The 25,523-nt window shown below is 37.4% G+C and overlaps 1 protein-coding gene across 6 annotated transcripts in view; it reads right to left on the bottom strand.

The window, feature by feature from the left end:
• Positions 1-25,523, bottom strand: part of R3HCC1L (R3H domain and coiled-coil containing 1 like) — a 73,561-nt gene that overhangs the window by 3,774 nt on the left and 44,264 nt on the right. For all 6 annotated transcript variants that reach the window (XM_060101057.1, XM_060101073.1, XM_060101091.1 and 3 more), the window contains 4 exons: positions 11,544-11,719; positions 6,614-6,684; positions 5,608-5,703; positions 4,966-5,106 (listed from right to left, as the gene is read on the bottom strand). In XM_060101057.1, the coding sequence (XP_059957040.1) occupies positions 4,966-5,106; positions 5,608-5,703; positions 6,614-6,684; positions 11,544-11,719 (484 nt within the window). The remainder of the gene's footprint in view (positions 1-4,965; positions 5,107-5,607; positions 5,704-6,613; positions 6,685-11,543; positions 11,720-25,523) is intronic.

Below are 25,523 nucleotides of genomic sequence, written 5' to 3' on the forward strand. Positions count from 1 at the left end.
AAAGGTCAGATTAAAATGAAAGGAAATGTGGTTAGAAATGAAGGGAACTTCAAGTCCAGGGAGAAAAGACACCAAGAAAATGCTGTAAGACCTAGATCATGAGTCAGCAACGCAGCACTGTTCTTGAAGGCAGAATAATGGAATTCCTAAAAAGGATTTCAGAAGGCAGCTGACTGTGATTAAATTTTTATTACAGTTGACTAAGTATCCTATAGAGATGATTTTACTTTTAAGTTCTCAGTGATTTCATTAATCAAACTAAGGGATCAAATTATTGTTTACTTAACTCTGCCTCTCAGGCCTATGACCCAAAAGATGGCCTTTTAGAACCAGCCAATTAATCATATACCCCCCAAGAATAAAATGGAACAAAGTTATGGAATAAAATTATGGCAGGCTTTGAAAATGAGAGTAGCTTATTCTGAAAACTTTGATTCCAACTTTAGGTGGGAATCAAATGTTCTGATAAGTGGAACATGGGGAAATTTTACACATATTCCTGAGTCTGGTCTTTAAAATGTGGTTTTATCATTCAGTGTGAATCCTTGGTTTAAAACGTGATTAAGTCAAATATAAAGTACTCAAGGACGATCTATGTTTTCATTTCCCACTCTCAGTATAGTTCTAATCTGTCATGTGCTCTGCAAGACTAAAAGATCTATCTGTTCCTCACACTCAGACTTGTGACTAAAGCTCTTATCTTCCAGATATATAAAATATGATTTGCTTAAAATGATTTGAGTAATTCCTTTTTCTCGATTCTCCCCAGAGTATATTTAATTTCTTAATCTCCTTTTTAAGGATTAAGGCAAAGACTTCTCAATAAAAGGGTAAGAAGACCAAAGTAGGGTAAAGGAAGTTATCAGGAAAGTATTTATACCTCAAAATCCCAAATTCCAAATTCATTAATTAGAAGGGTTCCGTATGTAATGTTCAACTCTGAATTTTATAAAGAAAATCATGGAGGACTTGAAAGGGTTCAGAGTAGAATCATGAGTGAAATAAGACTTATGAAGAAAAATTAGAGTAACATGTCATTCATGCATTCAGTCAATGAATATGCACACTGAGTATCTCTTTATGAACTAGGCACTGTGCCAGACAGCAGAACTCTTGAAGTGGGAAAAAGAAAGGCTAGGAAATTATTCTATAGTATTATTAATAAAAGTACCTATATCAGGATGGCACAAAGATTTCTATTTCTATTTCTATGCTAATTTTGATCTACTGGCTACGGTCAAGTCAAAACTCACCAAGAGTGTCATGACTGATTAGCACTGTCTGTCATGGATAATGAATGGGGAGCAACAGTACATAGTACACATTTGTCATTACTGGCTTATAGTATTATAATGAATACTAATTTCCCGAGAGTCACATAAATAATAGTATTCTAAATACGTAAAGCACCTTTTAAACATTTTTATACATGTTAACTTTTGTTGCTCAAAAAATTCTCTATGGTTAGGTAAGTCAGGCATTGCTTTCACTTTGTTGGAAACCGGGGCACAGAGAGGTATAAGAAACTTGCCCATGGCCACATAGCTAGTTAATGGCAAAAACTCTATTACAGCCCAGATCCTCTCACTCCTAAATGATCTGCCCTGATCTTTACAGTTAAAGGCTGTTAGAACAGAATGGTGTCCAGATGTTCCTGATTTCTACTAAATAAAAAAGAAGAGGAGGGCCTCCCTGGTGGCGCAAGTGGTTGAGAGTCCGCCTGCCGATGCAGGGGATACGGGTTCGTGCCCCGGTCTGGGAGGATCCCATATGCCGCGGAGCGGCTGGGCCCGTGAGCCATGGCCGCTGAGCCTGCGCGTCCGGAGCCTGCGCGTCCGGAGCCTGTGCTCCGCAACGGGGGAGGCCACAACAGTGAGAGGCCCGCATACCGCAAAAAAAAAAAAAAAAAAAAAAGAAGAGGAAACTGTTCTAAACTACTGTATAGATTTAAGTTAGACCTATGGAAGAATTTTCTGACAGTAAAAGCTCTAACCACTGGGATGGATAACTAAAAAGGAGGCTGTCATATTTTATTTCCTGAAGACCTTAAAAATTTTTAATTTTTTTTTTTGGAAAAAAAATGTTAATTACCCCAAAACTCCTTCAAAAGGGATTACAGTATTATAAAAGGAACATGGATTTTAATTAGAAAGGCCTAGGTTCAAATGTCTCCTTTCAATTTACCAGCTGGGTGACCTTAGGCCAGCTACTTCACCTCTCTGGGCCAGCTCTAAACTGGAGATAATACCATCCCCATCCAGAGTTATCATAACATGTTATATTGCCAGGAATTTCCTTCCAATCCTTTTAATTGCAAAAACCTCTATGTGGCTTTTAATCTTAAAATCTTCAGAACTGAAGAGAGAGGAGAAACAACTGCTTAAAATATCAGGTTCATATTTTCTTTCTTACTCAAGGCAGATATCCCCACCAGATTGCAAGTCTTAAGGAGAGGAACAACATCTTGCCATTTCTCTAACTTTCCTAATTAGGGAGCACAATGCCTTGCACAGGGTAGGTACACAGTGAATTCCAAATGTAGCTGATAGTGTATCACAGGCAATTGAAAATAAAAAGAGTAATGACAAGAAAAAAATATGCACTGGAATCTGTGCTGGACTCACCATAAAATGATATTGCTACTATTACTAAAAACAGCAGCAGCTCATGTTTATCACACACTTATTATAGGCCTAGAGAAACAGGAGAGTGTTCCTATGTTGGTTTTTTTTTTGCTGTACGCGGGCCCCTCACTGTTGTGGCCTCTCCCGTTGTGCAGCACAGGCTCCGGACGCGCAGGCTCAGCGGCCATGGCTCACGGACCCAGCCGCTCCGCGGCATGTGGGATCTTCCCGGACCGGGGCACGAACCTGTGTCCCCCGCACCAGCAGGCGGGCTCTCAACCACTGCGCCACCAGGGAAGCCCCCTATGGGTTTTAAAGATGACTAAGTATCTTTTGTGGATTATCTCACTTGATTTCCATTTTATGGATGAGGAAACAGAGGCCTCCAGAGAGTAAGTAATTTGCCTAAGGTGACATAGCCAGTAAATGGCAGAGCTTAGATTTAGACCCAGGCAGTCTGATTCCAGAGTCTATAATGTTATTTCATATGCTGTACTGACCCCTTTCCCTCCAGTGGAAGAAGAACTGGAACAGAAGTATCTGTTCTGTTTAATACCTAAACAGTACTTTTAATTTCCACAGAAAAAAATCTTTAAGTGAGAAGTCTTGGGCTCCATGCAGGCAATTACAAGAGTATATGCTCAATGCATAAAGAAGCCAGAAAGCTATATCAGGAATTTTCCATACGCATTTTCTCAGATATAAAGAATGGGAGAGTTCTGAGACATAATAAAGGAAGAGTCCTCTGTAACCTGTAAAGATTCAGGACCAATGGGTAGGAGAAACTTACCACCGTGGGTCTCTATTCACAACTAAATGCCTTCTTTAAAAAAGTAAGTAACAGGGTACCCACTTAGCCAACAGCCTCATTTTTAATTTCATCACTGAAATGTCCTTTGCATAGCTGAGCATTTAAAACAAATTCAAGTGGAACAGTATGCTGATGTGCCTACAGAGAAACAGAGGGGGATACTCAGGTGATAGCCATACAAAACTATTATTGCAGTACCTGTAGAAATACAGGTAATATTACCCACATAGGGAAGCAGGAAACATTGCAAAAAGAATCACATCTCCTTTTATAGATACCATTGTTATTACCCTCTATTGATTTTCTGAGATAACTGTGGTTATCACAGAGAAATCATTTTCCTCAGAGATAACCAATTAATAAAGGGTTAAGGACACTGCACATTCTACTTTAATCTAGCTCTGACAGTGCCATATATAAAAACCAGAGGAATCCTCCCCTGTTTCTATAGTCTGTAGGAAGCCTTTGTGTTAAGAATGCATGGAAAAAATCAAAACTGCCTCATTATAATCATTAAGGTTTCAAAAATTAGTTGGGTTCAACTCTGAAACTCTAGCACCTGCCATGACACACTCTGTCACTGGTTATCTGGCCAGTGCAGCTGAGAGTCTGCAAGCTGCCTGCTATCACCAAAGCAGAGTGGACAGGAAGTATTAATGGCCTTGTTAGACCCGCAATAAACAAGGAGTTTGAAACTTCCATTCGTTTAATGGAAAAATGAAGTTACTTTTCGGTAAGTGGAATTTTCAGAATAAATTGCCTTCACAGATTCCACAGATCGAGGGCTAAGGCAATCAGACTGTCTAAAGCCTGAAGGTTGATAAAAAGCACTTAAGTGCTAACCAGAGTCCCAAGCCTTTATGTACAAGTCAACAGCCTATAAAGGGGAGAGAGACATTTAACCTCAACTACAAACTATAGGGAAAGAAAAACCCTGCTTGTGGATCAGTTGAAATATTCTGAGGACTCTTAAGTACTGGAAAATAATCAGAAGATTAGGCTAACCTAGATGTGCTCTAATGGAGCCACTCAGGACTGTCTTTAAAGAAAAAATTACCTTCTACAGTTATTATCATCAATGTCAGATGCTGGCTTCTCCTTAATTTGTCTTCTATCTAAGATCTAAACCATTTGATAATATCATGGCAATCATGGCCCAGTAAAACCACAGCAAATAATGTTTTCTGCCTGGGAGACTATTACGTCTTCATAGGAATATTTTTCTGAGAGTCGGGAGCAAGAACCATAGAAATAGCCATGGATGAGCTAAAAGGACTGAACCTACTATCTCTTGGAAAACAACAGTAGGAACATGGGTTAGGATGCCTTGGTGTGTGGAACAGGCAGACAAATTCTAAAATGTCTTCCTCCTAAATATAAGGCATGAAAAACAATTTCGATATATGTAGGAGGCTTCTAGGAAATGGAAATGCCAAAATGGAATGGGCTTCATTCTTTTTTTTTTTTAACACATGCCTTATAAGTGAGCTCTAAAGGGACTAAAGAAGAACACCATCAACTTCAACTCACCGCGGGCTTCTTGCAGTTTCTTAAGTTCTGCTTCCCGTTCGGTTTTGCTCTGCTTACTTCGAACCCCAAGGGCACTGATGACTAACCTTCTGGCTAGGGCTGCTGAAGTCTCAGGACGCTCCTTTGCTGGCTGGAGAAACTCTGAATGGGAGAAAGGGAGGGAGTAGGAGGGAGTAAGGAAGAGAAAGCACTCTAGCTCCAAGTGATTTAACTCAGTAATTAACATACCAAATAGACTAACAAGGGCTGCATCACCAGTAATTAATACAAGCCTGATAGATGAAGAGCAGAGGAAGTTAACATGGCAAAGCACAAACAACCCTGCCTTCATTATCTGTATTAACACAATTTCTTACAGTGACTATCAAACAGCTAAACACAGAGGTAAACTAGATAAGGATGTCATCAGAAAATGGTTGCTGCATTGCTTGCAGTTAGTATCTCCCACTCTCCAAGTGGCTATATTCCAGTGCTATATTTCCAACACAGCCTTTTCTCTTTTCTTTTTTCCTTAAAATAATATTTCCTTTAACACTAAAAATAAAAGTGATATATCCTTAGAACTCTGGATGCTATACAAGTGCTGGAAGAAACAATATCACCACTATCAACAAGAAAAGGCTCCTGAGATTACAGGCTTACCAGCATAAGCTCTAGCTTTGGCCTTGGCTGCTCTCGTGGCCTGCGACAAGGGCCGGATCTTCACCATGGTATGTTTACTACCCAGAGCATCACGAGCTGTAAAGAGAATAAATATAAAGAAATAGAAGACATGAAGAAGAGTGATGCAAAAAAAAAATTTAAGGCTAGTTCTTAGAAAGTATTTCCTAGATGTTATGCTTTATTTTTCATCATGAGCAAAAGAAATGGTAAGCTCTCGAAAATCCGTAAGGAACAAAATGGCAGTGATTAAAAAAAAAATGGCAGTGATTATTTTAGAACAGGGATCAGTAAACTATGGCTTTGTGACCAAATCCAGCCAACCACCTGTTTTTGTAAAGTTTTACTGAAACAGAGCCATGCTCATTCATTTGCATACTGTCTAGGGATGCTTTCTGGCTACAACACAAGAGTCAAGTAGTGACAGAAACCTTATACCCTAAAATATCTATTATCTGGCTCTTTACAGAATAAGTTTGCAGACCCCTACTTTAGGTGATTCAGACAGGAATCAACATCTCTAATTTCTTTGAATGCCTCTGCATCAGATCTATCATGAGGCCAATGATATAAGTGAAAAGGCCAAATCATATATTCAGAAAGTAGGTATTACAAATGCTCACTGGACAGGTTAAAGGGCTACTGCAAATTCATTTGTTGGGGACAGGGGGTAGAATCAAAAATATTTTAAGATTTAGTCACACTGGCTTCTTAAATCTTTACCTATAATCTGTCTATGCACTATCATAACTGACAGCTATGCAGCAAATAACCTTGGAAGGAGCTCTCTCTCCAAATACCACTGGATTAGGATAAAAAGGGAGAGGGGGAGCAAACGGGTACCAAAGTAACATGCCTCAAAAACCTCTACCTGCCAATTATCTGTACTGACTGAATAAAATGTCAGGTGGCTGGAACAGAAAGCAAATAAGGACAAGTAGTAGGAGAAAATGGACAACAAGCACACTGAAATCCATTGGGTGAATACCTGTAATCGGACTGGAGAATACTCCTAGGGCGTGTGTATCATCCACCCATTTAATATCAAATCCTTTCTTTCTGCAACAAAAGAACAGAATTTTATTCCTAAAAATAAAATTTACTTTTAAAAAACATCTTTCAAATAGAGTCTCATAAAGCATTTCATGATGAGATAGAAACACTCAACAAGCACACAGGTGGAATGGGGATAATGACACACAAAACGGCTTGGGGTACAGAAGAAGCCACTGAATTTTAAAAGCAATAATACCATCATAAAGAACTACCTGGGAGCATTTTACATTGTAAGCCAGTTTATAGACATCAACTAATTAATCCTCACATGTTCCCTGGGGAGGTAAAGTATTTATCACACTATTTACAAGAGATGTTTTTAGGGGACTGGAACTAGAAGAGGTGGAACGAGGAAGCATAGGAGGGGTAGAAGAATATTAGAGGAGGAGGTAGGCAGGGAAGGTCACCTGGATTTAATGGAAATGTAGGCTCAAGGACAGAGACAAGAGACAGAGAGGAAGAGGGAGACAGGTCATTCAAAGCAAAATCAATCGATCAATCAATCAAATAAGGGAGAAAAGGGACAACTCTAATCAGAGAGGCTGACCTATTCTTTCTTTCCAGTTGTAGAAGTGAAGTAAGAAAGGGAAACTCAAGTTCTGCCACCTTCAGACCATGGGCAGGTTTAATCTCTCTGTAAGCTAGGTCTGCTCATCTCTAGAAATGGGTACAGTTCCTTCATAACAGAGTTGCTGTGAAAACGAAAGTGAGATCATCCATGACAAGGCAAAGGGCATGGTGTTGAGCACTTAGTGGACATCTAATAAATGAATGATGCCCATTATTTTTTATTATTAATAGCAATATTCATCTGGAAGATGATTAATATTGATGAAGATGTGATTAAAATATGAAGTTGACTCTGGTGTTTGACTCAACAGGCATTATTGTTATATGTTTTTGCACCATGACCTTTTCTTTTTTTTATAAAGCACTATAAAGAAAAAAAAAGGCAACTGCTAAAATATCTTCCCTCTTTAACAACTAGTCAAGAAAAAATTTCCTTTGAAGGAAAAAGGAATAAAGAGGCTTTGAAGGTTAGTTAGACAATTTCCTGAATGTAAGGGTCAGTTTGACCATGGCGTAAAATGACCACAGGGGTTGAAGACTATGAGAAAGTTCAACAGTGGAAGTCTATATTATAAGACAGTTGACAAAAGATAGAGAAAATCTTAGATGGGCTCTGGAGGGCCTTTTAGACTTCAGAATTTCATAACCCTTTAAAATGCTTCCCCCTTTTGAGAATGTTTTCCTGTTTCATAGAAAAATGATCTGCAGGTAAGATTAGGAAGAAAAAAAGTAAGGGAAGTTAATAATTCTTAAGAAATAACTAATCTTCAGGAAATTCCAGACATCAACAAAACCAATCCTTGGTCTTAAAAGTCATCATTATTAATGACAACCTAAGGTAGTTCTAATTTTGGATTTAATCTCATTGACTGCTTTTTAAAATCTATTATGCACTTTATCTGGAACAGACCCTGATACCGGGTCTTAACATAATTGTAATGAATTAGACTGACTGATCTATACTATATGTTTAGTGTAAGATCTATGGCAGAGAGTGTTAACTGTCCTCCATGATCTAGTCACTCCTCCTCTCTTTTAGTTACATAACTGATAAGTGCTACCCCTGTCCCCTCAACCAACAAAATTTAAGTAAGATACCTGGCTGCTAGTTTTGCCTGTTCTAGAGCTTTACAGAAAAACAGGGTGCTTGTTTTTGTACATAAAGTTTCAATGAATACAGCCACACTCATTGTCTGTAGCCACACCTATTGTCTATGGCTATTTTTGTGCAACAATGGCAGAGTTGCCTAAAATAATTACTATCTAACCCTTAAGGAAAAGTTGGGAGCTATACCCTAATTCAAGATGTACATGAATTGAATTTTAAGTTTAAATTTGTATATCAGACAATAGACCTGGTTCATTGTTAGATCTGGTTCATTGTTAATGTCAGGATTGGAGCATTAAAGTATAATCCCTTCTGGGTAATGACTTTCTTCCAGACCCTGAAAATCTTTTTCTTAATAACTTATTTTCGGGATTATTTCTTTATTCCTGAAGCTTATTTTTTCTTATAAGCTAAAGATACAGAGGTATACTTCTGACTCTTTTACCTTGTCATACATATGTATGAATTATATACATATATAAGAGGTAGTGCAATTATTCTCAAACCCACTTATATCAGTTTCAATTTATATTTTCACTACATAATTTATTAAATAAAATTAAAATGATGAAATATGAGTGTGAAAAAGAAAAGTTGTGTCTATGGTTTGGAAGACTAGAGAAAGATAAAGTCACTAAAAAAACCAAAACAGCTATTATCAATTATGTTTGGGCAAAAGAGCTGAGAGAGAGAGAGAGAGAGAGAGAGAGAGAGAGAGAGAGAGAGAGAGAGAGAGAGAGAGGGAATTCCCTGGTGGTCCAGTGGTTAGGACCTGGCACTTTCACTGCTGTGGCCTGGGTTCAATCCCTGTTCAGGGAACTAAGACCCTGGAAGCCATGCGGCACAGCCAAAAAAATTTTTTTAAAGAGAGAAAGAGAGAGAAAACATTTTAACCTGTAAGGAATTTGCACTCAGGTGACTCTGAAGGGACATTAAAGTTCTTGCTTGAAGACACAGGTGATACCATGGTGACATATAAGAACTCAATAGAAGATAGTCTGCCATCAACAGGCTAGTTACTTAAAAAAAAAAAAAGGCCTTGGCACCACATCAAAGACTGGCAAGTAAATGGACATTTATATGTACTGTTAAAATAAACTGGTTGAGACATATAATAATCATTTTTTATCATTCCCTACTTGACTATTTCTATCTTGGTGGTAAGAATAACTTCAAATCAATAATTTAATTCACAGCTTTTTTGGACTGTTAGGGCCCTTGGTGCCTGGCAGAAGAAAACACATATCCTCTCAGGAGATATCCTCTTCTTTTACTGTAAGCCTCAATTCTCATAAGTAAAATTCCAAAGGAAATGGTCAGCTGTACAGTTTTTTTAAAAAGTAACTAAACCTCCAAAAAAGAAGCAAGGCACTATGAGTGAGAATTTGCAGAAAGAGAATTAAAAGGACTTCAGGTAAAGAAATTACCAGATATAGACTATAGAAGGTCTATGGTTCAATATACTTCTTGAAAATATTTGGAGAAAAAAAAAGAAACTAATGACCATGCAGATTTGAAAAATAGAGAACTTTGAAAAATGAGAAACATAAAATGAAATTTAAAAATTCAACGGACAGATTTAACAGCAAATTAAACACAGCTGAAGAAATCAGAAAGTGGAAATTAGAGCTAAAAAAATTACTCAGCATGTAATGGAGACAAAGAAATGGAAAATATGACAGAGATAACATGAGGATTAAGTGAGAAGGTTTAATCTACTTTTAACTGGCATCTTCAAGAATATAAAAGAGACTAGTACAGAGGCAATATCTGAAGAGAGAATGTCTAGTGTTCTCCAAAACCAATGAAAAATACTAGCTCAATAATAATAATAATAACAAAAGAAACACAAAGCCACATCACACTGAAAATGCACAATACCAAAGACAAAGAGAAAACATTAAGAGCACCCAAAGAGAGAAGACAGATTACTCTCAGAAGCAATAGTTAGACTTTCAGCTGGCTTCTCATCCTACACTAAGAAAGCCAGGAGAAAGCAGAATAAAATTTTCAAGTTTCTGAGAAAAACAACTACCAACCTAGGATTCTCTACCCAGCAAAAATGTCTTTCAAGAATGAAGTTGAGGGCTTCCCTGGTGGCGCAGTGGTTGAGAGTCCGCCTGCCGATGCAGGGGATACGGGTTCGTGCCCCGGTCTGGGAAGATCCGACATGCCGCGGAGAGGCTGGGCCCGTGAGCCATGGCCGCTGGGCCTGTGCGTCCGGAGCCTGTGCTCCGCAATGGGGGAGGCCACAACAGTGAGAGGCCCGCGTACAGCAAAAAAAAAAAAAAAAAAAAAAAAAAAAAAAAAGAATGAAGTTGAAATAAAGCCATTAAGAAACAACAACGACGGTGATGACAACAAAACCCAACTGAGTGTGTTACCAGCAGACTGTTACTAAATTAAATGCTAAAGAACATGTTTCATGCAGGAGGAAAAAGATTTCAGATGAAAGATATAAGATGCAAGAAGGCATAAATGAAGAATACGGAAAGTGGATCAATCTGAATGCTGATAATATAAAACAATAATGTAACATCAAATGGAGTTTAAAAAGAAAAAAAGATTCAAAATACTAAATCACAATAGCATATTAGTTGGAGGTTCAGGAGACATTGGAATGGAATTGGGGAATGGAGTTTAAAACCCTTAGAATGTTTGGAAAGAGTGTAAAAATATTAATTTTAGCCACTGATAAATTAAGCAGGCATTTTATAATTTCTAAAGTAACCACCAAATAATAGAAACAGGATCATTTCCCAAAAATATGGAAGGAGAAAAAAATACCTCATCAATCCAAAAGAAGGCAAGAGAAAAGAGAAAAAGATGGGACAAGTAAACACACAAAAAAAGATGGCAGGCATACATCCAAATATATCAATAATTACAATAAATATAAATGGACTAAATGTACCATGAAGACAGATTCCAAAGTCATTATTGATGACATTCTTCTTAAATGCTAAAATGGGGTCTAGAAAGACTATTTAGCATTTTCTAAAGGAACTGAGAAGAAGAGTGGTTTCGTACGGATTTTTAATGGACTTGGAAAAGACAATAAACAAACTTGATGCTAAAGTAAATGCCGGGAATAGAAAAACAAAAAAGATGATCTTTCAGAAGACATTTTAAGAAAACTTCATTCTACCTTCCCTAACATCCCCAATCATTTGCAAGTACTTACTGATAAGTGCAGAAAATCCGTAGGAGATCTTCAGTACGAAATTCTTGGGGGAAGTCATAAATTTCAATGACATGTGGGAATTCACAATCACTGAGGTCAATATCAGGAACTTCATGGTTGTAATAATCAAATATAGGTTCTTGGATGCTTTCTCTATTCTTCATATTCCCTGATAACTAGAGAGTAGGAAGCATATATGTGACTGTTACATCAAGCCAGAGCATTGTAAAATATCCTCCCATATATAAACAATCCTTCTTTTTGTCTCCGTGTTCATATTCCTTAACCTTTATCATTTGTCTCTGTTTGTGAACACAATAATGACTGGGCTCTATCACCCAGCTTATATTATACATGTGGAATACTTTGATTAATGTGGTGAGTTATAAACAACACATCTTAGAAAATGAATTTCAGAAAATAGCTGAAGAGATGAATTAATAACATTTGTTTTATTTGAGCTTATTGATCAGACCCATAGTTTCGTTTCTGAAAGTGAACAAAAACAAAACAAAATTTTTAAGAATAAAAACACTTTGTAAGTCTACGTTTCGTTGACAGTAGCTTACAAAGAAATTTGTTATGACAAATGTAAGTGGCACAAGTAATTATATTTAAGTTCCCTAGCATTAGAGCTACCTAAAGGAATTTCCACACAGCAAGTTAATACAGGAATTAATAGTAATGAAGAATACTTAAAATTCTACTATTCTATGAAAAAACTGAAGGCTATTAACTATTTCACACGAGAAGCAGGAGAATGGAAAAGGAAAAATGGAAAGTGGCAGCAAAGCCATGATGGTCATTTTGTCATTCACCTAGAGCCTAGTACTGACCACTCAGAGCCTTCAGACTCAAAATCAAAAGTGTGTTCTCTCTGTTAATCAAAAGTCCAACTAGAGCCCTTCAAACTTTCTCTCTTTCATACTGTGCCTCTTTTCCCATCAAATGAGAAAATGAGGATCTGTAATGCCAAGGATGTATCTCCTTTCCTTGGAGAAGTGAAAAATGAATTTAAGAATTTTATTCGGGAAGGAGTGAGGGAGGAAGGTGATTTAGGTAAAATCGACAAAAATGTTTATTTATTGCTGGGCCTCTTGTTCCTTTTCTCCACTAAGCTTCAGTTTTACATCTTAAAAGATGGAATAATAACAGTACCGAGGGCTTCCCTAGTGGCGCAGTGGTTGAGAGTCTGCCTGCCGATGCAGGGGACACGGGTTCGAGCCCTGGTCTGGGAGGATCCCACATGCCGCAGAGCAACTAGGCCCGTGAGCCACAACTGCTGAGCCTGTGCGTCTGGAGCTTGTGCTCCGCAACAGGAGAGGCCGCGATAGTGAGAGGCCCGCGCACCGCGATGAAGAGTGGTCCCCACTTGCCACAACTAGGGGAAGCCATCGCACAGAAACGAAGACCCAACACAGCAAAAATAAATAAATTAATTAATAAACTCCTACCCCCAACATCTAAAAAAAAAAAAAAAAGAAAAAAGAAAAAAAGAAAAATCTCCCCCTTATTAAAAATAAAAATAAAATAAAATAACAGTACCGACACTTTATAGATAGGTGTGCAGATTAAATGAGATGATGCAGTAAGTGCTAGTACACTACGTGGCACCTAAGTAAGAATTCAATTTCAACCCAATTTAAACATATTTTAACTAGGTGCTAAATCTATTATAGGCCAAGCACCATGTTATTTCCCCTCTGCTTAGGATGTAGAAATCAGGAAGAGAATATTCCTCACGCCGTAACAATGAAAAAAGACCAACTGACCTATAAAATCATAACTTTTCCATACAACTTCCATACAGAGTTTACCATACAGCTGAGTATGCAACACAGAGTACACAAGGAAATTGAAATCCACAGGATGACATGTCCCTCCAAAGAGAAACAGAATATATAAACTATTTTGCCTCTGGCAGATCATGGGAAGAAGTGGCCACCACATGAGTGGGCAAGAAGATATCAGCTAAATGTTTAACAAATTCTTAAAAGCCTAGAGTGGACTGGTGTATCAGTTTAGAATAACTCAGAGCCCCAGAAAGGAGGGTAATCTGCAATTACTTGCAAGTCCATCCTTATGCCAGTGTCACACTGTCTTGATTACTGTTGTTTTATAAGTTTTGAAATCAGGAAGTTTGAGTATTCCTACTTTGTTCTTCTTTTTCAAAATCATTTTGGCTATTCTGAGTCCCTTGCATTTCCATATGAATTAGAGGATCATTTTGTCAATTTCTGCAAAAAATACAGGACAGCTGGGATTGAGCTGGATGTGTTAATCACTTTGGGTAGTATCTTAACAATATTAAAGAAGATAAACATGGGATGTTTATTTTGGTCTTCTTTAATTTCTTCCAAAAATGTGTTGTAGTGTTCAGGGTACAAGTTTTACACTTTTGTTAAATTAATTTCTAACTTTTTTATGCTACTGTCATTGGAACTATTTTCTTCATCTCATTTTTTAATTTCTGGCATGGACTTTTTGAGTTACTTTGCAAAAACCAAACCAAACAAACCACTGCATGTCCATGCATTTATAAATTGGGGCTAAATAATGCATTGTGAGAGGTAAACAATGCCTAACTACAAATACCTTGGAACTATAAGAACTGATTATAAAGAGGAAGAAAAAAGAGAGGCAGGATAGTCTGGCAAGGAAATTTGATTATGGCCCTTTGCTCTAATCTGGTCAGCAAACTTAAACTTGTATACTTACATCCCATTTTTGAGGTAATTATTAAACACTTCAGCTTCTGGTACTGATTAAATGCAAAGTGTAAATAATAGCAAAACACACAATTCCTACTCTACATTTCATGGAAAAATAGATATAAAGCCTACAAGTAACATACTCCTGACTAGTTTTTCCTATAACACTCAAGACTCCACTGTTATCAGGGACTCCTAACTTTTCTTACGAGGAGAAGAACTTTGTTTCATACTCCCATGGTACTGATATTGTTGGAATCAGCTTACATGTCTACTGGCAACACATTTTTTGGGGAGGTAGGCTGATAGGTAGCAGGCCATACTATTAATGGTGTTTTCTCCTAAGAATTTCAACAAAACATTCAAGGGGGCCTTGACAGGGTAAAGGAGAAAGGAATATGTGGCACAGAAGGGGGAAATGTCTAAGAGAAGACAATATGGTGTAAAGTGAGGATCAGAGCTTGATTGTGAGAGGGGAGTGGGGTCGGGCAGCGTGGAGACCACTATCAGACAGGGGTTAGACACGGCAATACAGATGTATTTCAGGAAAGGCCCTAAGATTTGATGCAATGACTTTTTTGCAGTAGACCTGTACTGTCCAACACAGTAGCTGCCAGCCACATGTGGTTACTGAGTACTAGAAACATAGCTAGTCTTAATTGAGATGTGTTTTATGTATAAAATACACATCAAATTTCAAAGACTTAATACAAAAAATAAAAGATCTTACTAATAATTTCTTATATTGATTACATGTTGAAATGATATTTTGGATATATTAAAAATATGTTCTTGACTTTACCTGTTTATTTTTACCTCTCTAAATGTGGCTCATAGAAATTTTAAATTATATACATGGCTCACATTTGTAGTTTGCACCATATTTCTACTGTAGACAACTGAGACATTTACTGTTAAGAGTCACATATATTGAGACAATACTTGTCACAACTGTCAATGTGAAACATTCATATTTTATGACCAACCTTCATATATTTTTCCTTCATATGGCTAATAAATGTTTGATAGAGCAACAATAGAGGGGAAAGGTTTACAATTTGATTCATTCTAATCTATTACAGTCCACGGGAAAGGAAAGTTTGCAAACAACTCAGCAAATAATTTTGAGTTATGAATCACAAATATTTTATTATGATTTTTACCAGGGGCCTGCTTGCTGTTTATAAAGCATAAGTGAAATCTGAGTATTCCTTCATATGTAGAAACAGCTTCCACAAAACCATTCAACTAAATTAAATTATCTTCCTAAAGTGAGGGTTTTCAGACTCTTATAAGCCTAGTAATCTGCTCTTGAAAACAAGTCTAAAAGATAGTACCGGTTCAGAGCTAGGGACACATACAGACTGAAAGTGAGGGGATGGAAAAAGATATTCCATGCGAATGGAAATCAAAAGAAAGTTGGAGTAGCAATTCTCATATCAGACAAAATAGACTTTAAAATAAAGACTATTACAGGAGACAAAGAAGGACACTACCTAATGATCAAGGGATCAATCCAAGAAGAAGATATAACAATTGTAAATATTTATGCACCCAACATAGGAGCACCTCAATACATAAGGCAAATGCTAACAGCCATAAAAGGGGAAATTGACAGTAACACTATCATAGTAGGGGACTTTAACACCCCACTTTCACCAATGGACAGATCATCCAAAATGAAAATAAAAAAGGAAACACAAGCTTTAAATGACACATTAAACAAGATGGACTTAACTGATATTTATAGGACATTCCATCCAAAAACAACAGAATATACTTTCTTCTCAAGTGCTCATGGAACATTCTTCAGGATAGATCATACCTTGGGTCACAAATCAAGCCTTGGTAAATTTAAGAAAACTGAAATTGTATCAAGTATCTTTTCAGACCACAATGCTATAAGATTAGATATCAATTACAGAAAAAAATCTATACAAAATACAAACACATGGAGGCTAAACAATATGCTACTAAATAACCAAGAGATCACTGAAGAAATCAGAGGAAACCAAAAAATACCTAGAAACAAATGACAATGAAAACACGATGACCCAAGTGACCTATGGTATGCAGCAAAAGCAGTTATAAGAGGGAAGTTTACAGCAATACGATCCTACTTCAAGAAAGAAGAAAAATCTCAAATAAACAACCTAACCTTACACCTAAAACAATTAGAGAAAGAAGAACAAAAAAAAAACCCCAAAGTTAGCAGAAGGAAAGAAATCATGAAGATCAGATCAGAAATAAATGAAAAAGAAATGAAGGAAACGACAGCAAAGATGAATAAAACTAAAAGCTGGTTCTTTGAGAAGATAAACAAAACTGATAAACCATTAGCCAGACTCATCAAGAAAAATAGGGAGAAGACTCAAATGAACAGAATTGGAATGAAAAAGGAGAACTCACAACTGACACTGCAGAAATACAAAGGGTCATGAGAGATTACTACAAGCAACTATATGCCAATAAAATGGACAACCTGGAAGAAATGGACAAATTCTTAGAAAAGCACAATCTTCCGAGACTGAACCAGGAAGAAATAGAAAATATAAACAGACCAATCACAAGCACTGAAGTTGAAACTGTGATTAAACATCTTCCAACAAACAAAAGCCCAGGACCAGATGGCTTCACAGGCAAATTCTATCAAACATTTAGAGAAGAGCTAACACCTATCCTTCTCAAACTCTTCCAAAATATAGCAGAGGGAGGAACACTCCCAAACTTAGTCTGTGAGGCCACCACAACCCTGATACCAAAAGCAGACAAAGATGTCACAAAAAAAGAAAACTACAGGCCAATATCACTGATGAACATAGATGCAAAAAATCCTTAACAAAATACTAGCAAACAGAATCCAGCAGCACATTAAAAGGATCATACACCATGATCAAGTGGGGTTTATTTCAGGAATGCAAGGATTCTTCAATATACGCAAATCAATCAATGTGATAAACCATATTAACAAATTGAAGGAGAAAAACCATATGATCATCTCAATAGATGCAGAAAAAGCTTTCAACAAAATTCAACACCCATTTATGATAAAAACCCTCCAGAAAGTAGGCATAGAGGGAACTTACCTCAACATAATAAAGGCCACATATGACAAACCCACAGCCAACATTGTTCTCAATGGTGAAAAACTGAAACCGTTTCCAGTAAGATCGGGAACAAGGCAAGGTTGCCCACTCTCACCACTATTATTCAACATAGTTTTGGAAGTTTTAGCCAGAGCAATCAGAGAAGAAAAAGAAATAAAAGGAATCTAAATCAGAAAAGAAGAAGTAAAACTGTCACTGTTTTCAGATGACAAGATACTATACATAGAGAATCCTAAGGATGCTACCAGAAAACTAATAGAGCTAATCAATGAATTTGGTAAAGTAGCAGGATACAAAATTAATGCACAGAAATCTCTTGCATTCCTATACACTAATGAATAGGAATAGATGAAAAATCTGAAACACTCCCATTTACCATTGCAACAAAAAGAATAAAATACCTAGGAATAAACCTACCTAAGGAGACAAAAGACCTGTATGCAGAAAACTATAAGATACTGATGAAAGAAATTAAAGACGATACCAACAGACGGAGAGATATACCATGTTCTTGGATTGGAAGAATCAACATTGTGAAAATGACTCTACTACCCAAAGCAATCTACAGATTCAATGCAATCCCTATCAAACTACCACTGACATTTTTCGAAGAACTAGAACAAAAAATTTCACAATTTGTACGGAAACACAAAAGACCCCGAATAGCCAAAGCAATCTTGAGAATGAAAAACTGAGCTGGAGGAATCAGGCTCCCTGACTTCAGACTATACTACAAAGCTACAGTAATCTAGACAGTATGGTACTGGCACAAAAACAGAAATATAGATCAATGGAATAGGATAGAAAGCCCAGAGATAAACCCACAATCATACAGTCACCTTATCTTTGATAAAGGAGGCAAGAATATACAGTGGAGAAAAGACAGCCTCTTCAATAAGTGGTGCTGGGAAAACTGGACAGCTTCACGTAAAAGAATGAAATTAGAACACTCCCTAACACCATACACAAAAATAAACTCAAAATGGATTAAAGACCTAAATGTAAGGCCAGACACTATAAAACTCTAGAGGAAAACATAGGCAGAACACTCTTTGACATAAATCAGAGCAAGATCCTTTTTGACCCACCTCCTAGAGAAATAGAAATAAAATAAAAATACACAAATGGGACTTAATTAAACCTAAAAGCTTTTGCACAGCAAAGGAAACCATAAACAAGATGAAAAGATTGTGGCACAGTGGTTAAGAATCCACCTGCCAATGCAGGGGATACGGGTTCGAGCCTTGGTCTGGGAAGATCCCACATGCTGCGGAGCAACTAAGCCCCTGTGCCACAACTATTGAAGCCCGCGTGCCTAGAGCCAGTGCTCTCAACAAGAGAAACCACAATGAGAAGCCTGCACACCACAACGAAGAGTAGCCCCCGCTCGCCGCAACTAGAGAAAGCCCACATGCAGCAACGAAGACCCAACACAGCAATAAATAAAATAAATAAATTTATCCAAAAAAAAAGAATGGGAGAAAATATTTGCAAACGAAGCAACTGACAAAGGATTAATCTCCAAAATATACAAGCAGCTCATGCAGCTCAATATCAAAAAAACAAACCACCCAATCAAAAAATGGGCGGAAGACCTAAATAGACATTTCTCCCAAGATACACAGGAGGAATTAGAGAAATGCACATCAAAACCACAATGAGGTATCACCTCACACCAGTGAGAATGGCCAGCATCAAAAAATCTACAAAGAATAAATGCTGGAGAGGGTGTGGAGAAAAGGGAACCCTCCTGCACTGTTGGTGGGAATGTAAATTGATACAGCCACTATGGAGAACAGTATGGAGGTTCCTTAAACAACTAAAAATAGAACTACCATATGACCCAGCAATCCCACTACTGGGCATATATACCCTGAGAAAACCATAATTCAAAAAGATACATGTACCACAACGTTCATTGCAGCACTATTTACAATAGCCAGGACATGGAAGCAACCTAAGTGTCCATCGACAGATGAATGGATAGAGAAGATGTGGCACATATATACAATGGAATATTATCAGCCATAAAAAGAAATGAAATTGAGTTATTTGTACTGAGGTGGATGGACCTAGAGTCTGTCATACAGAGTGAAGTAAGTCAGAAAGAGAAAAACAAATACCATATGCTAACACATACATATGGAATCTAAAAACAAAAAACAAATGGTTCTGATGAACCTAGGGGCAGGATAGGAATAAAGATGCAGACCTAGAGAATGGACTTGAGGACATGAAGAGGGGAAGGGTAAGCTGGGACGAAGTGAGAGAGTGGCATGGACATATATACACTACCAAATGTAAAACAGATAGCTAGTGGGAAGCAGCCACATAGCACAGGGAGATCAGCTTGGTGCTTTGTGACCACCTAGGGGGTGGGATAGGGAGGGTGGGAAGGAGACGCAAGAAGGAGAGGATATGGGGATATATGTATACGTATAGCTGATTCACTTTGTGATAACAGCAGAAACTAACACACCATTGTAAAGCAATTATACTCCAATAAAGATGTTAAAAAAAAACAGTACCTGACTTGCTATGACATAATTGCCTGATTCCTATTTGTAGAAGGGGACAAAAAGGGTGCAGAGAGCAGAAGGTCAACTAGGCACGGATCACTGAGCTTTTTATTTTTTGTTTGATCATAGGTTCTTCAAGATACAAAAGGAAAAACAAAAAGTTCTGAAGTCACAAGTTAGTCTCTACAAACAAAAAATAAATATATACTACATTATTTTGGGATAAAGTTATATTTATATCTGTCAGATGGGCATGTTGGATCAGCTGCTATTGTTATCCCAATTATAAGGATGGAAAATTGCATCACAGAGAGACTAAAGGACATCCCTAAGGTTACAAATCAAATTACTGATCAAGTTTGAATCATAACTTACTCAGGTCTCCTGACCGCTAGTCTAGTATTCCTTCCATAACATGATGAAATGGCCTTACAGTGAACAGAATCAGAAACGGTGGCTATATCAATGTTCAGGACAACTAATTCCCTCTGATTAAGGGTTTATGGATACAAGCAGTTCTAGGAGGAAAGGAGGGAGGGAGGGAGGATCAATGGCAAAGCTGAAAAGAACTCAGGGGTGCTGATTTCTTTCCAGTCCTATATTCGAGATACCATATAGCTTATAGATTAAACTTCCCAAAATACTGCTTTGATCATGTCATTCCTTTGATTAAAAGCCTTCAATGGCTGTATTTAAAGCTCATAACCTGGACCCAACCTACCTGTGGTTGGCAGAATGACAGCCTCTCAAAGATGTCCATGTCCTAATTCCCTCAACTTATGAACATGATACATGGCAAAGGAGAATTAAGGTAGCAGGTGGAATTAAAGATGCTAATCAGATGACTTTAAAATAGAGAGATAATGCTGGATTATCTAGGCGGGCCCAATATAATCACAAGGGTCCTTAAAAGCAGAATTGTTTCAGAGACAGAAGAGTCAGTGTGTCAGAGTGAGGCAATATGAGAAAGACTTGGCTGGCCACTGCTGGCTTTGAAAACGGAAGGGGGCCATGAGCCAAGGAATGTGGGCGGCGTGTAAGAGAAGCTGAAAAAGGTAAGAAAATGGGTTCTCCCCTAGAGTCTTCAGAAAGGATCACAATCCTGCCAATACCCTAATTTTAGTCCAGTGAGACCCATTTTGGACTTCTGACCTACAGAACTGTAAAAGACAATAAATTTGTGTCATTTTAAGACAGTAGTTTGTGGTAATTTATTACCTCATTAACAGTGTACTAAAATATATACTACCTTTCTAGCTTTATGTCATGTCATCTCTTAAAATATGCTACATTCCAACCAAAGAGTAATACTATGCCTAAACACATCTTGCTTCTTCCTGCCTATTGCTTTGATCACATTACTTTTGGTCACATGTATAATCTGACTCTTCCTCTAGACTTCTACAGTGTTTAACTCATCTGCACTACTTTTACAGTACTCACTGTATAACACCCTATATTAATAAGACCTGTCTCTTCCTCCAACCTCAACCTGACCACCTAACCAACAAACATTTAATGTATGTTGAACATAACATGAGAGAAAGAACTTGAACAAAGAATTTTAATATGTAATAAAGTTATAAGAATGAATAAGGTATTACCAGTGGATAGAGGGGAATGAACTTTGTTTCGTTCACTGCCCAAGTAAAGAAATTATACAGAGAAAAGTACCATAGGCAGAAGTGTGCAAAGGTATGCAAGGAGTGTGGTATTCATTAAACAGTTCAGTGTGGTTACACTAAATAATGTGAGAGCTTGGGGGAGTGCTATGGGCTTAATTGTGTCCTCTCAAAATTCATGAGTTAAAGCCATAAACCCCAGTACCTTAGAATATGACTGTATTTAGAGATAATGCCTTTAAACAGGTATTAAGTTAAAATAGGGTAGACCCTAATCTGAGTGTTATCTTTATAAAAAGAGGAAATTTGGACACAGACACAGAGGGAAGACCATGTAAAGACACAGGGAGAAGATGGCCATCTACAAACCAAGGAGAGAGGCCTCAGAAGAATCTAACCCTTGCTGCCACCTTGATCTTGGACTTCTAGCCTCCAGAATTGTGAGAAAACAAATTTATGTGGTACTTTGCCATAGTCAGTCTAGGGTACTATGCTCTGGCAGCCTTAGCAAACTAATATAGGGAGTAAGCCTGGAAAGAAAGGCTGGAGTTTCAGTCTTCCCATCAATATTCTGATTCTATAATTCAACTACAAGGGACATGTCATATTTATCCCTATATTCCCCCCCTGCACACATTACCTTGCACAAACTAGGCTTTCAAAAAATACTTGTGGAATGAATAAAATGCACATGCCCCAAGTTAATTACTTTGTCCAAATGCATGCTTATCAAGACTGATTCTACATAGAGCCCCCATCAATAAGAATTTGATTTATGCAATATATATATTTTTTTAATGATTCTGGATGGCATTCTGAAATTTTGAGGGAAAAATGACACTTTTTTTATTTCCCTTTGCCAATGAACTTTAATTGTTCTGGCTATATAAATCATGCAGAAAATCCAATTTAATCAATTATAAAAGGAAAACAATAACAAAAATAAAATTTCAAAACAGATCATCTAAACTTCTGATAATGACAAATTCAGGACCTAAACCTGGGAACGTTCCATATTTTTTTACAAGCTCTCACAGCCTGGAATGCCTTGCCTGCTCCTGATCCTTCTCTTTTAAGACCCAGCTTCAATCTTTATCTCCTCTTGAAGCGTTCCCTATTGACTCCATTTTGATGGTTTCTCCATTCCCTATACTACTGTATCATAACCCTTGGCAGTTGGATATATACCGTATTTCATCAATTCTAAGATGCACATTTTAACATCTCCAACATCAGTATGCATCTTAATCATGCATATTGTCACTGCTTGTCTGAATATGAATGAGCACCAAAAGCACCAGTACCAAAATTTGCAGCAAGGGTGGTCAGCAGGGTGGAAGAAAATCTGAATATAAGAATAGCCCTATATAAGTGCAAAGCTGGCTTAAGAATCCAGCAACGATGATTTTTCCTTCTTTTATGTATTCTTTTAAGAAATGCTGTATCATCAAAGTTGTTGATGGCACAGAAGATGGTAACAGGATGGAAAGACATCAGTATCAATGACTGAGTCAAAAAATGATTAGGACTTCCCTGGCGTTCCAGTGGTAAAGAATCCACCTTCCAATGCAGGGGACATGGGTTCGATCCCTGGTCGGGGAACTAGGTTCCCACCTGCCATGGGGCAGCTAAGCCTGCATGCCACAACTACTGAGCTTGCGTGTCTCAACTAGAGAGCCCAGGTGCCACAAACTACAGAGCCCACGTGCCCTGGAGCCTGCGCGCCACAAGTAGAGAAGAGAAAACCTGCACATCACAACTAAAGAGAAGCCCGTGCTCCACAACGAAAGATCCTGCATGCCTCAAATGGAGATCCCACGTGCTGCAACTAACACCTGACACAGCCAAAAAAACAAATAAATAAAATTAAATTTTAAAAAAAGGAAGAAAAAGGAACACTTGGGTTCTAATTCAAAAGAAAAAAAATAAATCATTAGAAAGAGTTGGACTATAAACACAAAGTTTTAGGAAACGAGAACCAATTTATTTCACCTACATTTTCTTTATGTAAGAAATGACATGTGATCAAAATTTTATGTCTAATTAAGAGCTCTTTCAGTATGTATAAAATAAAAATTCTAAAGGGTAAGCACTGTGTAAAAGTTTAATTTCTTTCTTAGTGATACATAAAATAATGATATATTTCACAATCAACAGCATTTTCAATTCAATGAGATAGAATACTTTATTTTTTTCTAGACATTTCTGAGAATAAGTTTCATCAGCTCCACAAGACTATAAGCTCCTTAAACATTCTTATCCTTCTCTTTTATCCCTTATATCACCAATATCAGAGCTGGGCACAGTGCATATAGCTGTACAATGTCTGTTGATTGGCTGAGAGCTTTAGGTAGAGGCAAAGGCTTATTGTCATGGAAAAAGCCCAGGGTTAGAAACCAGGAGACTGGGATTCTAGTGCCAACTCTGGCACTAACCTTAGCTAGGTCAGTAACAACCTTTCTGGGCCTTACTTGCCTTATCTATAAAGCAAGAGGTAAACATAAAACATTATGTTACAGGTCCCTTTCAATGCTAACATTCCACTTTTTAAAAAAAGACATACAGTTTTCTCTCTTAGACAGGTTAAAGTTCCAGGTCCTAGTCCTTATCGTTCAAGGCCTATGTTATAATCCTGCCTCTGATCTTGGAAGGAATAAGAACACTTCTGTAGGTACTTTCAATTAAACGTAATAAACCACTTTAAACTATAGTTGTGGCTATAACAAATTTAAATATTAGGGATATCAGGAGGTTACAGGGACACGGACAACAGAGACTTGACCAGGAGTTAATGGTGTAACATTACTGCAGTGGCTTCAAATATCACCATGTCTATTTACATAATTGCTTACAGAATTAACCCATATAGCTAATTCTCAATTATGTAGGTTAGGTTATTCAAACCTTTTGTTTCTATTTTCTCTTCCACTATTATCCTGTAGCTACTTAACTGCTTACTAACTCAGTTTCTACTCTTCAGTAGAAACTGAAGAAAATAAATTTTTCATGTTTGTCCATGGTAATGTGAATAAATCAAAAGCTAGAATTAAAATGTTTTACCCATTTAACTTCCTATCTTTGGCAAATAGGGAAATAACACTATTTTTTTAAAGTATTTCAAGCCTTTTCAAATTTTTCATGACCTAAGTTCAAACACATCCAAAAAGAGTTCCCTTAAAAGATAATAAAACTACAGTGTATAATACACAGCATAAGTTATAGCTTCCATCCCTTTTCTATACTGCTTTGGGCATAAATCCTTTACAACAGCAGAAGGATAAATTCAGACTTTTAAACTCTAACTTTTTTTAAATTAATTTTTATTGGAGTATAGTTGCTTTATATAACATTTTATACATTAAATGTAAGAGTAGATAATGTCTTCAGTGGTGTTCCCTATCTGCAAATAAAATTATCTAATATATCTAGGCTATGCCTCCACTGACCTTATCAAGAAACCAAGGCCAGAAACGCAAACTTTGACTTCATAAAATTTATTAACACAGAATGAGTAGAATGCCATTCAAGGTGCTATCTAAATATTTCTCTAGGGACTTCCCTGGTGGTCCAGTGGTAAATAATCTGCCTTATAATGCAGGTTCAATCCCTGGTCAGGGAACTAAGATCCCAAGTGCCGCCGGGCAACTAAGCCCGCGTGCCACAACTACTAAGCCCGTATGCCACAACTACTGAGCTCGTGCGCCTCAACTAGAGCCCACATGCCACAAAGTTCAGAGCCCACTCGCTCTGGAATCTGCGTGCCACAAACTACAGAGCACATGCACCCTGGAGCCTGCGTGCCACAACTAGAGAAAAGAAAACCCACATGCCACAACTAGAGAGAAGCCCACGGCCCGCAACGAAGAGCCCATGCACCACAAGGAAAGATCCCGCATGCCTCAATGAATATCCCACATGCTGCAACTAAGACCTGACACAGCCAAAAATAAATAAAATAAATAATAAATAAATCTTAAAAAAAAGATTTCTCTAGAATAGGTATCAGCAACATCTCAATATT

Source organism: Mesoplodon densirostris, chromosome 1 (assembly GCF_025265405.1).
Source record: "Mesoplodon densirostris isolate mMesDen1 chromosome 1, mMesDen1 primary haplotype, whole genome shotgun sequence".
In the NCBI taxonomy this organism is placed as follows: Eukaryota; Metazoa; Chordata; class Mammalia; order Artiodactyla; family Ziphiidae; genus Mesoplodon; species Mesoplodon densirostris.